General features: G+C 35.5%; 2 protein-coding genes and 1 non-coding gene across 5 annotated transcripts; 2 read left to right on the top strand and 1 right to left on the bottom strand.

Moving 5' to 3' along the window:
• Positions 1 to 459: 459 nt before the first annotated feature.
• Positions 460 to 4,081, top strand: LOC107777897 (DNA N(6)-methyladenine demethylase ALKBH1A). Of its 3 annotated transcripts, none has more exons than XM_016598074.2 (4): positions 460 to 603; positions 680 to 784; positions 2,387 to 2,553; positions 2,679 to 4,081. In XM_016598074.2, the coding sequence occupies exons 3-4, from the start codon at positions 2,459 to 2,461 to the stop codon at positions 3,655 to 3,657; spliced, it is 1,074 nt and encodes a 357-aa protein (XP_016453560.1). In that variant the 5' UTR covers positions 460 to 603; positions 680 to 784; positions 2,387 to 2,458; the 3' UTR covers positions 3,658 to 4,081. The 3 variants fall into 3 exon arrangements, with proteins under 3 accessions (XP_016453560.1, XP_016453553.1, XP_075093738.1); XM_016598067.2 differs by having other exon boundaries at positions 2,382 to 2,553; XM_075237637.1 differs by lacking the exons at positions 460 to 603; positions 680 to 784 and having other exon boundaries at positions 2,416 to 2,553; positions 2,628 to 4,081.
• Positions 4,082 to 7,539: 3,458 nt separating this feature from the next.
• LOC107777911 (tetraspanin-10-like) lies at positions 7,540 to 13,463 on the bottom strand. Its single transcript, XM_016598084.2, has 11 exons — positions 13,029 to 13,463; positions 12,284 to 12,396; positions 12,129 to 12,183; positions 11,977 to 12,032; positions 9,144 to 9,191; positions 8,988 to 9,036; positions 8,768 to 8,851; positions 8,618 to 8,685; positions 8,130 to 8,255; positions 7,968 to 8,043; positions 7,540 to 7,819 (listed from the first exon to the last, which is right to left on the bottom strand). Exons 1-11 carry the CDS (start codon positions 13,080 to 13,082, stop codon positions 7,754 to 7,756), a joined length of 795 nt encoding a protein of 264 aa, XP_016453570.1. The 5' UTR covers positions 13,083 to 13,463; the 3' UTR covers positions 7,540 to 7,753.
• On the top strand, positions 10,982 to 11,053 carry TRNAC-GCA (transfer RNA cysteine (anticodon GCA)). Its single transcript has one exon. It is a non-coding gene; the product is annotated as a tRNA-Cys (tRNA).
• Positions 13,464 to 17,396: the final 3,933 nt, after the last annotated feature.

Genomic DNA, 17,396 nt, shown 5'->3' with positions numbered 1-17,396 from the left:
TACGCTTTTATTTATGACTCAGCACTATCAGAAATTCATTTTTATTTCGACTATATTTCTGACTAAAAAAATTCAGTGGGAATTTTGATTACTTTTCCGACTGAAACGGTTGGAAAATAAATAATTTTGACTTCTAATGTTAAGTGGGCGTTTGAACCTGAATATAATTTTGAGCTATTTTTAAATTTTTATAAGTGATTTGAAGTGAAATTTTTAAAAATAGACTTTTAAAATTTTTTAAATTTTTAAAAATTTCGAAATTTATCTTCAAGTAAAAATAAAATAATTTATTTTTGGAAAAAAGTAAAAAAACTTGTATGGCCAAACGGCCTTTAAATATTCCGACTAGTTGGAATAGTGACTAGTGAGCCGTGAAAAGTTAAAAGAATTTTAACGAAAAAGCCGTGAAAATTACCGTACTCGGAATTTAAAAAATAATTTATTTAATTTTCTGACTGAATTTTTTTTAAAATAATTCCAAATTATAACCTACCCATTCTCTCACTCCTCCATCTATACTCTCAACCCTCTCTCTAACCCAGCTGCCACTCTCTTTCTCTCTCTAACGGCGGCATACGGCGGCGTTGGACTGGCGGCACAGTGGTAAGTCTCTCTCCATTTCCATCTCTATTTCGTCCAACTCCCTTTCCTCTCTCAAACCACTTCCTTCCTTTGCCAGTTTCAGGCGGCGTTGGGCTCGGCAGCGCTGACGGCGACAGAACACGGCGGCGACGGGATCTTTTGAATTATTCCCCTCCCGGTGGAGGCAGCACAAGGCATAGTGGTAAGTCTCCTGAATTTTGCTGCTGCCCTGTTTTTGAATAATGCTGCTGCCGTACAGATTTATTCTTGATTAGAAGGATCGTTTTGTATTTGAATTGAATTTAACGAACTTGATTCTTTAAAAAAAAATCCACATATTACTATAAACTCAGCCATGCTTATAAAAAAAACTGGAGGATTGTCTAGTTATTAATTCAACAACAACACAGCAAAATCCCACTAGTGGGACCTGGGAGGGTAGTGGGTATACAGACCTTACCCCTACCCGAAAGATACTCGGCTCAAGAAAACAAAAAGATAAAAGGAGACAATATTAGTATCACCACAGAAATCATAGGAAAAATAGGAACGATGCAAAGCAAAAGCGATAAGCTAGTAAATAGGTCCTGCACTGAAAAGCGAAATAGCAAGACACAACATTGCCACTAGCTATCTTAGACAAAAATCCTACCAGAATAGTTTCACAAAGGTACGAAGTAAGGCAAGACTCAACTACCTCCTAACCTACAACCCTAATACTCGACCTCCACATCTTTTTATCATGTGTCATGTCCTCGAAAATCTGAAATCTCGCCATATCCTGCCTGATCACCTCTTCCCAATACTTCTTATTAATTCGTGATGTGCAATATCCCAAACCATTAAATTGAAACAAGCATAAAGATTTATTTTTTATAAGTTAAGAATTTGGTTTCCTTGTTCTGTCGGAGGAGTTTGTTTCCTTCCTTTTTCCATCTTTCATCTTTTACTTGATCAAATGAGTAAAATGAACCCTACCTTCAATTTTAGCTTCCAACCCCTTGATTTCTCCCTATTCAGGTTTCTTAAATCTGATTGTTATACTGCCGTCATATATGGGCTGCGATTAATTGTATCTACTTAAATTAATAATAAAAAAGCTAACAAAATCCGATTAAATGATATATGAAATCTACACTACAGAAGTCCTTATCAATTAAATTTATTTATATTTGAATTAATGTTGTCCATATCAACTTACTTTAGGAGCAAGGGTCCCAAAAATCTACCTTTTTTCCAATCAGATTTCTATAAAATTCGACTGTTTTCTGGTTGTTTGGCAATTTAAATTGTCGGACCATGGTAGTTGGAAATTTCCAACTGATGTACTTTCCGACATTTCACACACTAGAGGTCCCCGGTTCGAACCCAGGCTCAAACAATTTTTTGCCTTGAGCCGAGGGTCTATTAGAAACAGCCTCTCTACCTTCTAGGTAGGGGTAAGGTCTCCATACACACTATCCCCCAGACCCGACATGTGTGATTATACTGGGATTGTTGTTGTTGTTGTAGTTCTGACAGACATTCATATTTCCGAGTACTCTGTAACGGTCGGAATGTAGTCGAACTTTCCAGCTGTTTCGGTAGTCGGATAACTGTGATTTTCTGGTAGTGCAAACACAATTTGTAATATAATATTTATGTGATTCATTTATAAAAAGTTTACTCATTGAGATGGAGTACACGTGACTAGTAATAATAAAAGCTTCTAACACGAGAAAATTATAATTTGCAATGTGGAAACATGTAATATTTTGAGTCATAGACGCAAAAATAATTTATTACGCTGTCTCCATCAGTCAAGACTCAAGAGAGTTTACCCCAAGTCTCCACAAATCCTAATTCAAAGATTTATCAAAATTTGGAGCTGTGGAAGATGTACGGTTCCAACCCTAGCACCAACGATGAAGAGCGAACCGCTTTCAGGAAGGCTGAAAAGAAATACAAGCTGTATTATGACAATACCCGAAAGTAAGCTTTTAAAGTTCGATAATTTTTAACAAGAATGTTTTTTCATTCTCTTATATTTTTTTCCCCTTCAGCAGATACAACAGTTGATTTACGTTAATGGGACATTATTATGTTGTTAAACTCAGGAAAAAGCAACCAAGACCAGTGGATTTGTCGGAGGTAATTGATTTTAAGTCAATTTCAGAGTCTTACCGTCGAAATGGTGAACTTCCTTCAGGCATTTTCGCAATTCAATGCGATTTTGATAGTCTTGTCTTCTGCTTGGAGAGTCATCCAGGGTTTTATTTCATTCCTGGAGCATTAACTGTTGAGGAGCAGTGCCGTTGGATTAAGGAGAGTTTAGCAAGTTTTCCTCAACCTCCAAACAGGACCAACCATAATGCAATTTATGGTCCTCTACAGGACTTATTTGCTGCTGCCAAGGATAATAAAGCTTTGATTCAAGAAGATAAGCACTGTGTGACCAATAATTCTGAGGTGGAAATTATCCAAAACGACATAAGTGTTCCGAAATGGAATTTTTTTGATCAATCAGGTGCATTATCTAGAGAAATTACATGCAAATCAGTGCCAGCCTCTGTTTTGCTTCGTAAGTTAAGGTGGAGCACCCTTGGCTTGCAGTTTGACTGGTCGAAACGGAACTATAATATTTCTCTGCCTCACAACAAGATACCTGATGCACTTTGCCTGCTGGCTGAAAGAATGGCAGCAGCTGCCCTGCCATCGGGTGAAGTGTTTCAGGCTGAAGCAGCAATTGTTAATTACTTTGGGCTAGGTGACACACTTGGTGGCCACGTTGATGACATGGAGAAGGATTGGAGTAAACCTATTGTTAGCATGAGTTTGGGCTGTAAAGGTATTTTCCTTATCGGGGGAAAGTCTAGGGACATTCCGCCTGTTGCAATGTTTGTTCGAAGTGGTGATGTTATTCTTATGGCAGGACAAGCTAGGGAATGCTTCCATGGTGTCCCTAGGATCTTCACTGATAAAGAACACGCCGATATATCCTCCCTTGAATTGCAGTTTTCTGATGAAGATGACTCTGCTTTCTTGGAGTACATTAGGACTTCTAGAATCAATATCAACATTAGACAAGTATTCTAGAGAATCTAGACTTATTTTTCTCTTGAAAGTTCTGTAGAGATGTGATACTACAACAACATACCCGGTGGAATTCGGAATTACACAAGTGGTGTCTGGGCAGGGTAGTGTATACGCAGACTGTACCTCTACCTACTGTTTCCGGTATACCCTCGGCTCAAAGAAAGATGATGTTCTTGACAATTTTGAAAACACCCATATGGTAGGTATGGAAAAGATTGGAGAGTACAGAAGCAATCATTTTGATTGCTTCTGTAGAGATGTAATACGAAGTTAGATTATCTTCACAGAATAAGTAACATTATTTTTGCTTAAAATTCTCACATAATTTTGGTATTATACGAGATACTCCATATGGATCCTGTGTGTTGGAGCATGTGTGAGTGGACAACTTGGAAGCAATTATTGAAATTGTTTGGTGATATTATTACTTATCAATTCAAAAATAAATAAATTATTACGTACTCTGTAATACTTATTTCTGATTCTATTATTTGCTTTACTAATTAATGTTTAGATTTATGACTATGTTCAGTTACTTTAATGGATGAAGTTAAGTAATCACGTATGAGATCAACCCTTTGGGGTTGTTTGGTAGAGGACTAAATTATCCCGTAATTATAATGCCATGACTAATTTATATCACATGGGAGGTGGGATAAAATAGTTCCAAGTTTGATGGGATAAGGTGGGATAAGATGAGACATTCTGGATTAAGTCTTTAGATTAAATTTATACCGTGTTTGGTTGGTAGTAATTTATCCTAAGATAAATTTATACCGCTAACCAAACATAATATAAATTTAATCACACATCTTATCCCCTACCAAACGACTGTATGGGTGGTATTGGCAAACGGCACTAAATTCACTAAATCCTTTTCTTGATGTCTGCATTTATGGTAATTTTGTAGAAAATATCAGCTGAATTTTTGGAATAATGACTTTATATCAGAATGCTCAAAAGTTAGATCCAACCAGAATAAAATCTCCAAGAATGTGATTTGACAAATTGTTGTTTCACTTTGCAATTCACTTAATTTCAAGCAAATATATCACTGCTTATCGGCAAATTAATACACAACATAACATTTAAGATTCAAATCTGCATTTAATATATTTTGAAAAATATTAGAACCCGATGTGACTGACCTTTTACAATTTGTTAGGTTTTAACTACTATTTTTTTTTATTTTATAGATGTTCGACGTCATAAGCCAATAACATAACAAGTCTGCAATTCCACAATTATATATGCATAAAACGCAACACCAACCAGATAATCTTAAAACATTTCATTTTAACGGCTAAAAATTAAAGGGGGGAAAGGGGATAACAATAAAAAAATTTCCTTTTTTTCCAAAATCTAAGGGGCTATGATAAATTAAAGAAAAATATCAAGCCACTTACCCCTAATCCAAACAAACCTTAAATCCAAAATCCCCTGATACATGATACTAACAACCCTAAATCCCCAAAAACCTACTTAAAATGATCATAACAAACCCTAAATCCCCAAAATTAAATGATCATTAGATTTTTTTAATCATGATTTTTTATTTTCTCAATAATATCAGAAATGACCTTGTCCATGTCCAATGCCTTCATCGGCCCAAATGGCCTCTTCATATCCAAAAGGCTAACAAATTTCTCCCCATTTTCACCAACCTCCCTTATTTCAAAACAACCTCTTCTCGGCTTTTCCGGGTTGACCCGAACTTCCAAACCGGGTACTCCATTTTCCAACCCTTCTTTCACTTTCACAGCCCTAATCTTGAACTGGTTGCACTGCGTACAGTGCTCAATCACAACACTCTTTGAAGCAGAAGCAACAGCAGCCTTGACTTCGGGTTTGGGGTCGGATTTCGGGGTGGACGTTTTGGCCCGTTTTGGCTTGGGTGGTTCTGGGTCAGCGTAGTTGGGCTTTGAGTTGACACTGCGAGTTGAGCTTCGAGTTACACGGGTCGTGGGCTGCTCCATATTTGGCCTTTTCTTAGGTGCCATTGAAAATCAGAGGTTTTCTTTTTTCTCTTTGGGTGTTTTAGGGTTTCTGCGATTGGGGATTTTATGGATTGGATTTGACTTATTTATGACTTGTTCAGCTTCTTGTGGAAGCCAGCTTTTTGGTCTTTGATTTTAGTTTCCCGCGCTTTTTGACGGCTTAGATTAATTGAGAACTTTTTGGAGACCAAAATGCCAATATTCCAACTTTTGGGGATCAACATCAGGACAGGAATTTATGGGCCCTCTAAATATTCAAATTAATAAAATTTTAGTACCATCTCAATTTCAAACTATTTTTGACGAGTGTTTTAAAAGGCGAGATGCGTGAGGCGATGCGTTTTACTTAATATGGGGCGAGGTGAAAGCCTCGAGACACGCCCCACGGATCTTTAATTTTTTTAATTTATGAATAAATAATAGTATAGCATTATAACACAATAAATATAAAGAGATGCATTAAAAGTCAAGGAAACTAAAAAGAATTAAAGAAACTCATAAAATAAAATATTTAGCATGCTTTACAAGTATAAATAATACAATATTGTTAAAGTTACTATGAAATATAAATAAACTCCAACCTCTTAACTTTCAAACAATTAAAAATTATAATTTCTTAAAAATATTATCAAACTGCATATTTTACCTCTTTAATAGTAAATACACAATAAATTTTTCAATACTATAATTTAAAATATTATCTCTTCATGAGTAAATATAAAATTATTTTTAAATAGTAAAATAAAAAATTTATGATAATTTTGAGTGACATGGAACTAAGACATGTAGATCTATGTAAATTTTGATTATCTATTTTTAGAAGAAATATTCAAATGATATTCACCCTCAAGATGTTGTTAATTAGTAAGTATGCAATAATATATTTCGTTATTTGAATCATTCACAATTTTCATATTTCTATAATAAAAAGAACTTTAATCATTCATTTGTTAAAGAATTTTGATAGTTAACAGTGCAAATTAGTGAATTCAGCACATGATTTGCATAGGAACTGTTAGGCGAGTCCCGAGCGTTGAGCGTTAAGCGTGTTTAGGGCGCACCGTCGGGCGCTTGGGGCGTAAGCCTCAGAAAACTAAGCCCCACACATGAGTCTCAAGGCGTTTTGATCGTGCCACGCCCCGGGGCGAGCCCCAAGGCGAGTCCCAGAAAAGCCTTTTAAAACAGTGTTTTTGACAACTTTATGCAAATATTTAATATTCATTTTCTTATTTGGATACATATTATTTCAACACTTGTAACTTACAATTGTTATTAAGACAAATTAAGAATACTCTAAAATTGAAGATTCTCTAATGATTTTACCACAAGTCTAATCTATAAGCAATAATTACTGAGATTTAATTTAAACTAGTTGATATCGCCTGTATGAATCATTTGCTCCAATCCTAAACTAATCCGCTACAACTATGTAGGTTTTTTCTGTTTTTTTTTTTTTTGAGGTATTGGATAGTACTCCCTCAGTTCACTTTTGCTTATCCACTATTGACTTTAGAAGCAATCCCCGAGGGCGTGGTTTGAGAAATTCAGTAAGGCCATAGTTTAGTTTGGCTACAAAAGGTGTGCTCGTGGTTTGAAAAGTTTAGTAAGGCCATAGTTTAGTTTGGCTACAAAAGGTGTGCTTGCATGCCCCTTAAGAAATAATAAATAAAGTGTATAATTTACCATGATACCCATATTAATTGGTATATAGCCTTAATGGATGTGGCATTTTTGGAATGAGTAATTAATGCTAAGGACAAAACAAAAAAATAAATTATTTTTCTCTTGATATGCGAGAGTGGACAAGTAAAATTGAAAATCTTTATTTAGAATAGTGAGCAAATAAAAGTGAACGGAGGGAGTATTTTAATGCATGTTTTAGATGTAATAGAACTATAGAAGAATGATTTAGCATAAACATCAGAAGCATTTTATATTACATGAATCATTTCGTTCGGATAAAGCTATACAGAGTTTGTCAACAAATAGCTGAAGAACATGAAATATTGTCCCGGCACATCATTAGCTGAAGAACACTTGTACATTCATGCATTAAGCGTGAGAGCAACCAACTCATCTGGATTTTACAGTTGTAGGATTCAAATTTTAGAGCGGCTCCTTGCAGCATTTCGTCTTGCACAGCATCCCACGAAGTAGATTATCGACTGACAGAAATAAGAATCAGCAGATGACGAGAATTAGTGGAAGTAAGAAAAAACAAATGCCATATCATGTATGTAGCCATAATTCTCCAGCACGAAACAGGAATCAATATGGTCATTTTTTGACATCTTAATTGAAGGAATGACTTACCAAGACGACAAAGAGAATCACGTTGAAGATAGCAACCACTCTCCATTCAGTTTTCATGTATTGTGCGACTCCAGCCCTGAGAATATTGTAGGAGAGACGCCATGAGCTGCATAATGACCTTACATGAACAGAAGAATGACAAGACCAGAAGACGATCCTTACTTGCAGGAATCACAGTTATAGCACTTGACATTCTTTGAGTTTTTGTAAAGCTTGCAGTCCTTGTTGGAACTCGTAGGATGAAAGCTCAAGTCATAGTGTGATGCATTAACAGCAGGGTAACCACACCTACAAGTGGAACAGAGTATATCTGAGTCCTTGGAATGGGATGATGCCGGGAAGTATTTGGATATCAATCATAAGAGAGATAGAGGTTTGTGAAACAACAGACATAAAGAAAATATCTGAAGTACAAAAGTTGCATATTTTTAGCATATTAATCAAGAATCTACATGCCACTGGATAAATATCAGAATCATTCTAACAGTTGTCTTACGACACATTTTCCTCTTTTTGTAACTATTGATTCACAATGTGAGCTTCTGTGTAAAATGACTTCCAGATATGAATGTTATCCACGCAAGTATATTTAAAGTAGTCTAAAACAAAACAGCTTAGAAAAGAAAGAAACGGAAGAAAACTAAACTTACTCAGAGGGTGGTCTGCAGCAACCAGCTTCAATAGGTGTTAGTTTTGCTAACTTATATTGCTTGAGAGTCTGCAGCAATGTAGCGGAGGCATTAATATGATTTTAAAATTATAGATCATGATTAGGTTCTTAATTAAGTTGGAAAAAAAACCTTGTATCTTCTTGATAGGTTACTGCAGTCGTCAGTCTTGACAAGACAACCTTTAAGGTGCTTCCAGTTATGGGTGTTATTGAGCTGAAACATATGAGCAAATGGTTAACCTAAGCATGAATTTTCATCTTAAGCATCGGAAATAACCACTATAACGATTTAGACATGATGCCTTTCTATAACCTGCAACCTCAAATTTTGCATATAAACAGGTGCTTACTTGTTTTAGAAACCACGAACTGTAATCTTGAAGCTGATACTCCTTGTACCTGGCCAGATGAAAACCATTAATGATACACATTTCCATAATAGCACAGGACGTAAATAAAAAAGATAAAGAACTGGAATTTCTTGCGAGTGTCTCCATGAAATATACCTTAATCCATTAACACTATGACCTGAGCCGTTATTCGTCACAATGAACCTGAGACAAAGCAAACCAATAAGTGTCACCTCAGGTATGTAGGTTATCAGGCATTTCTGACATCAGCATGCAAATTAGATACCGTGGTTGCCACCTTAAGCCGGTTAACAGTAACACAATGGTAGTTGCCACTTAATGTTAAATATGAGAAACCAAGTTTAGAGTTCCATGTTCACGACAGATTATAGAGAAAATTAGAAATGAAGTTTATTGAAAACAAAGTCAAACCCTTTCATATAGAGATTTTACTTGAATGGAAAGGAGTGACTGGAAGAAATAATTGTGAAGTTAAAATATTTGCTAACTAGCTATTTTATCTTGTGTCACTGCATGAATAAGACGAAGGCATCAAAATCAAGATCATTTACTGGATGTTTTTGTTCCTCCTTTTTTCTTGCTCAGTTGTAATCCAGAACCTCAGAAAGGTAACGACATAATCACAGGAGTCCTAGCCCTCAGGGCTTTGGTTCAACAGCAAAGGTAGTGCAGTGGAGGATATGTGGTAGGCGCACGTCACGAGCTCGAGTCCTACTACGAAATAAGCCTAGTGTTTAATTGGAGAAGGGTAAAGGGGAGGGTTCATTATTCTCTTAGTTTTGAAGCTAGAAAACAAAGATTTCTTGGTTATTAGAAGGGGGGGGGGGGGGTCTGAGCAGTCCCATGCACATTATTCCTAATGTTTTACTACTTCACCGTTGAAACCTCAATTGAGCTATCATAGTTCATTATATTTTTATTCTTTTTCATAAGATTCCTTCAGCAACGGAGGTAAATTTCGGCACATAATAGTTATCTAAAGAGACTATCATCGTTTCAATGTGTTGCTGTGGTGGAAATTGGAATCAAACAAGAAAGATTACGTCTATTTTCAGATAGATGCCTAATTTGCAAGATCTGGAGTTACTCCTGGAACACTGCAGGTGTCAACATTGCCATAATTCCCTTAGAGATATTCTATCCAATTGCCAGCTAACAAGGCCAAAGAACAAAATAATTTAGACGAATGTTACAGGTCATTCCATCTTAGAAATACGCAAGTATGATAAGGAAACTCGACGAAAAGAATGGATAAAACCTAAGGTAAGTTCCAAACATAGGCTTCCTTACTCACATGTACCTATTCCAAATATTGAACAAGATAACCTATTCAAATGAACAGAAGATATTAACCAAAAGTTTCAGTAAAATTGGTCAGATGGGAGAAAACCCCGAGATTAAAGCTACAAAGTTTATGGAAGCTGCTGAGAAATATACAAAGGGTGGAGCGATAAGAGACGCAAAAGGATTCCGATTATGGGTTATCTGTCCAACAGCAGAAGTAGGCAGAAAAGCAGAAAAGCAGAAGTGCAGGCAAAAAAATAAAGATAAGGTCACTTTTTTTTTCTTTTCCTGTTTTTGATAAGAAATGGTTTACTTGGTCTGTTCTATAGATATAATTATTTCCTCACATCGTAAGAAGGACGAATCCTCCTTATTAGGATTATGCGTTAAGATTAAACTGCTTCTGACAAAGATAATAGGTTCAGATGTAAAGGAGTAAGTATGTTTAATCTACTTGTCAAAAAAAAGTATGTTTAATCTTTACATAGACTATGAGGAGGTAAGGTAATATTGTTCCTTCCTACATGTACTTTCCTTTATCGATCTTGATAGCTATTGGTGCATTTAACTCAAAATGAAGAAGTCTTTGACTGGTGGTACTAGGGCCTTCCAAATTTGAGAAAATCTATGCACAACTTGACTCTTTTTAAGGCTCATGACAGTATATCTGAAGTGTTACTACACAAAATGGGTCCATAGCTCAGTGGTAGAGCATTTGACTGCAGATCAAGAGGTCACCGGTTCGAACCTGGTTGGGCCCTTTTAGTAACTTTATTTTCCTTTTCAAAACCAAATTTGAAGTTGAACTCAACATCTAAGCATATGGCAAGCGGGGACAATGGATCAGGAACAGACACGCATACTAATCGAACCTATAAAACAACTACTTAAGGATATTCATGATTAATTTTTGCTTTCTTCCTAGGTTCCAGTCAGGGGACCAACCCAGAGGCAATGTCTTACATTGCTATAGCTATTGATAGACTGCCTAAAGAGCCGTCAACATTATACAATTATGGCCCTTATTACATAATATTACCTAATAGGGAGATAAGGAGCGAAACTAGCTAGTTCTAGGAAAGATAAAACACAAAAAGGTAGAAACACTACATTACAAAATTTACACTTTAGTAAGACATTAAAAGAAAAGGCTCTTTCTATTCTATGAATTTTGAGATCAATAAGAAAGTATGAGACTGTCACAAACCTATTCTGTAAAGCCAATAACACAAAATTTAAAACAGAACTGATTAGTATTTGTTTCAAATTTGGTAGCAATATTCCAAGTTTGGTAACAAGCTTGTCACTTGCAAAGTATACAGCAAAGAAAACAAGTAGGATGTCTAAACACACTAGTTACTTTCATACGCGATGAAGATGGACTACACATAGCAATGACAAAAATATCTTGTAGGACCATGACTAGAATAACATATTCCGCAATACCTTTTAACTTCAACTTAAATATTTTCCATGCAAAAAAGTATAAACATAGCTGTAAGATGCATTGATAGTTAAACCATAAACTTGTGAATGAACATTTGCATAACTCAGCATCATGATATTTAATTGTTCTTGGGTATTGCAATACAGAGGCGAGAAATGGGGAAAAGCAATGGCTAGTCTATCAGTAATAAAGATAATGCACCAAAGTATTGATTAAATTCCAAGTAGCACTACTTACGCTAAGACGGTGAAGACCAATATCGCCACCAAAATCAAGCACAACATGATTAGGTACTGAAATATAATGTTAAGGAGAAGCAACCAAAATTTATGCCAATCGCAAGAAACCACAATTTCACTTCATGTGAACATTTGATACGGTAAGGATACAATCCACAACAAGATGGAGTTGTTCTTCCATGCACCAAGAAACCCAACAATTGATCTGAAAAACATGAAAAGAAGAACGATTATATATACATAAGATAAACCTCGAGTCGTTAGAAGGGTAAGGGAAAACCAAATAAATAGAACGGAGAACCTACACGACGAATATAACTCCTCCAAGACCTAGAACAGGCAGAGTGAGAGACTTTCGACAGCCATCATGATGAGCGCTCATCCAAATTCCAAAACCTACGACGCCCACAGCTAATAGCTGCATTTCCAAGATCCAAATGGGAGTATAAGAACACTTAAATAGTTAAATGCCATCAAATAAAACTAAAAAAAAAATAAACTTTCCTGCTCTAATTAAGAACTAGAACATCCTCAATCCACCAAAAAAATGAAAAGAAAAATTCTACCTCAGAATTGCGAAACTAGTGTAAAAGGGTGTAAAAGATGGATTTTTTCTTACAGCAAATAAATCAAGCTCAACTTAACAACAAAAACCTAATGTAACCACATTGACCCAAAAGCAACAGCATTTGGACTAAATTGAAACAATTAAACTAACAAGCACCTAAGTAAAATTGCCAACCACAGGAAGAAAAACAAACCCAAAACCATTTTAGGGGTTCATCCTTTCTTGTCAATGAATGGAAAAAGAGAAAAGAAAAAAAAAAACCAAGTTACAAATAACAACAACAAATACTACTACTACACCTCAGTCTCAAACAAGTTGGATCGGCTATATGAATACTCACTTCTCCATTTAAGCCCAACTCAAACCATTGTGAGAAAATTAACTCAATTTACACATATAGAAAATAAATGGATAAAAGCTAGCAGAACAGGAAATAAGGGGGAGCTGAAAATAAAGAGAAAATATGGAAATGGGGTTCATACCATAGTGAGAAAATTAATCCATCTTATCACAAAAATGCTGGTTGATGTACTCATCTTTGAGCTTATTGCTCTTTCAGGAACTCAGAAAATTAATACATAGACACAATATATATGTAAAAAGACAGAGAGAAAAACAGAAGCTCAAGAAACTGGGGTATCAGAAATTAATGAAAAGACAAAAAAGATTGAAACTTTATGCCAAAGAAGTGGCACTTGCACTGCAAGAAAGCAGGAAAAAACAAGAAAAAGGGTTTGGTTTTTTGAAAAAAGAGAGGGCAATTTTGGGGGGTTAAGGCAAAGAAGATGAGGGTAAAATGGGAAGGAAATAAATAAGCTCACATGATTTCTTTTGGTTCTTCCTACAAAATACTACACGACACGAAACAGTGGATAACTAACTGAAAATAAAGAAGAAGAAGAAGAAAGAAGTAGTTCACAAGTTTGGATTTTTGCTAGCTGAGAATTTTTAAAAATTGCAGCCTACTAATAATATATTTTGCTTAGTTGTGAATTTCAATTTATTGGTCAAGTGGTCAAAACGTCAAAACTAAGTTTGACGACTGTGATAGACAGCCAAAAGGTAATTGTTTTTAATTATGTATATGGAATCTTTGTCACAATTGTGTCTATAAATTTAGATACAATATATTCGAAAAATTGATTTCTTTATATATATAGGACTTAATACTATGTTTTTTGCACATATAGGTCAAATTAAAATACAGTAAGAACATCACTCGACATTTGGTATAAAAAAAGTGAGCATCGAAAATTGGAAATTTGAGAGGTTAAGAAGAAGTCTTGCAAAAAAACAAAAAAGGTTATTGTCAAGCTAAATGTTGGAAATGATTGTCAGTCGTGATTGTTGTTAAAAACTTTCATTAAAAAAAAAACTTTAAATTGAAAAAGTTTATTTCTCTTTCTGTAGATACAAAAAAAGTTTGAGTTTCTAAGTTTGAAGAGTAAAGCTAGATTAATGGTGCTTATATTTTGGAAAATTCATAAGAAAATTCGCAACTGTTATCTTTCGTATGCGCATTGGATAGCATGCTTACCGTGCAATAGCTCACAAATCACACAGGAGATGTAAATCGCACTAGACAAGCTCGGTGTAACAAACTTTGATTGAAGAGGCAGCTGGTAAGAAGGAACCGATCTCAGGTCTCCCATGTGTTAACCGTTCACCCAACCAACTCAAGCAACCTTTTAGGTGTGGTCCTTATATTTGTAACGAATATGTTTACTACTATAACCTAAAAGATGGTGGGTTACATATAGTAAGTACGAAATTTGAAGGAACAAAACCATTGGTTGATACTTGTGATTTTCTTTACATAACAAGCAATTTGATTAGGTAATCGATTCTTAGGAATATTTCTAATGAGAAACTTGTAAAATGGATTGTCTTGACAAATTAGACTAGATTTTTAGATTTAGAATGCATATGATGTCATATGTTTTTCCTTCTTTCATATTTCTTCTATATATTTTGCATTCAAGTATATCATACACTAGCCTAAATATATCATAATAATTAATACCTCATTATCGACACTAACTTAGTTTTTATCTATTTGGCGTAGGCATTCACTAATCCATTAACTCGTTCATAATACATTATAATGAACTTATAATTAAATTCTCAATATTGTCAAGAAATATTGTTTTTGGCGAATCCTACTTATGAAAATCAATATGCATTAGGAATTTCCTTAACCTCCCAACTAGCGTGTCACGACCCGGAATTTTCACCGTCGGGATCGTGATGACGCCTAACATTACACTTGCTAGGCAAGCCAACGTTAGAACAATCTACTCCTTTTAACAATTTAAATTAGATATTAAAGAAGAACTGGAATAACTGAATAAATTTAAAGTAATAATGCGGAAGTTAAACTAGCCAAATACCTATTACAATTCCCCGAATCTGGTGTCACGAGTACATGAATTACTGGAGTAATACACATAAAGGTCTGAAATAAGTAACAAGTTGTTCGAATGAAAGTACACAGCTAAATAGACAGAGGATGGGGACTCCAGGAGTTGCGGGCGCTGAACAGCCGTACCTCAAGTCTCCGCGAATGTATGATTCGAGCTTGCTAATAACCGCCGCCGGGGACCGTCTTCAAAATCTGCACAGTGTGTAGAGTGCAGTATCAGTACAATTGACCCCATGTACTGGTAAGTGTCGAGCCTAACCTCGACGAAGTAGTGACGAGGCTAAGGCGGGTCACTTACGCTAAAACTTGTACGCAATATATAATAATGACATAATAATTGAAATATAGTACAAAATTAAACACCAACAAGAAATGATAACCATGGCCTCGAAAATAAACCGGTGTCGTCCAGAATTAGCAATCTTACCAGTTCAAACAAAGTATCGTAAAAACAATACAGCTCAAGAAATAGATACATATAGGTTGTTGCGGCGCGCAACCCGATCCCACCAGACAACACATAATCCTCCCTTATTCTACCATAACAATACACACACACACACACACATATATATATATATATATATATATATATATATGTGTGTGTGTGTGTGTGTGTGTGCGGCACGCAACCCGATCCCACCATATATCAATATCAATATCGTAATTTCACCCTTATTTCACCATATCAATCCACTCTTATTACACCTCCTGCGGTATGTAGCCCGATCTCACCATATCAGTACCAAATACTCAAAGCACAATCAAATCAATAGTTTAACCCACCATATCAATCCTCCCTTATTGCACCTGCTACGGCGTGCAGCCCGATCCCACCATATCAGAACCAAACACTAAATGCACAAAAATCAACAGGCTAAATCACAAGGCCTTTACGATAAATAATTACAAGACTGAATCAAGAAAAGAAAACCTCAATCAATATAGAATCTACACGAATAATACTCTAGAAAATATCCACTGAAAGTACCAACAACAACTTAAGCAAATAATAGGAGACAACAAAGTTACGAAAGAATTAATACTTTCAACAAAGAGAAACAATATCTAACAAATAGCAATTAGGCATAGAAATACAAGTAAAGCAGGTAGCAATTAGGACATGAGAAGACAATATAAGAAGAACAGGAAGAAAACAGGCAAAACAGATAAATTGGCGGCTCATAGGTACTCGTCACTTCACCTATATGCCACTCAAATGGATTTCACATATTAAATAAGTCAAGGGTTCCTAATCCCTCGAGTCAAAGTGAGACACGACACTTACCTCGCATAGGTGTCACACCTCCTTTTTACCTACACCCCCCCCCCGAGAAGGGAGTGTATAAGAGAGTTTTTCCAATCAAAGGACAATCGAAACGAGATTTTTTTATTTATTTCAGAGTCGCCACTTGGGAGATTTATGGTGTCCCAAGTCATCGGTTTAATCCCGAATCGAGGAAAATATGACTCTGTTTAACAGTTTGCGAACCAGAAATCCGAGTAAGGAATTCTGTTAACCTGGGAGAAGGTGTTAGACACTCTCGAATTCCGTGGTTCTAGCACGGTCGCTTAACAATTTATACTTGGCCTAATTATCTGACTTATTACACATTTTAAACTTATTGCGTATTTTTAACTTTTATTACAACTTTTAACTTGATTATTTGTAATCATAGAATTGTCTTGAAACGAATCACGCGTACGTATATTCGTTTTATTTTTATTTTTTTATGTAAGGAATCATGTCACGCGTACGTGTACATAATTAAATTAATAAAAAAAATTATTATAAAAATGAATTTGGCCGAAGTTGCGCGTGCTTAAAACAAACTACGAACATTTGTCAATTTTGTATGATTAAATGGTAGGCAGCACACCTCATACTATATGAGCTAATTTAATTTAATAACCTCCGAAAACCCATTTTTTATTATTAAGAAGGTTTGCTCGGAGTTGCACGAACGCATACTCCGAATTTAGCTTTTAGAATTGTAATCATGTCATGCGAACGTGTGCGCAATCACAATTGTATTTTAGACGGCCTTAGAGGTTTCTCTACGAATATTCAACAATTATCCCTAAATCGAATTAGTATTGTTAGGGCCACAAGTTATGGGCCAGCTACATTGTGAAAAAACAAATGGGCTAATTCGAAGCACATGGATTTGCAGCCCAGAAATGTTAATGTGGAGAAGGGCCTGTCAGCTTATTTGCTTGGCCCATATTCTTTGCTTGAAATTACATCCTTTAAATCTGGTCACATGACCAGTTCGAAGATCCAGGCGAACTGGACATAATCCCCAAGAATTAGCACAAACCATTGTCCAAAACCTGATTTCTTAAAGCCCAAAGCTATTTCTCTAATAATACATTTGAAATGCCCTCGCAAAGAATCATACCTTCGGGCGTATATTAAAACTAACGA

The sequence above is a fragment of the Nicotiana tabacum genome, chromosome 1, assembly GCF_000715075.1.
Source record: "Nicotiana tabacum cultivar K326 chromosome 1, ASM71507v2, whole genome shotgun sequence".
Lineage (NCBI taxonomy): Eukaryota > Viridiplantae > Streptophyta > Magnoliopsida > Solanales > Solanaceae > Nicotiana > Nicotiana tabacum.
Note: the sequence above shows the minus strand (reverse complement) of the source record. Positions and strands in the feature narration are given on the sequence as shown.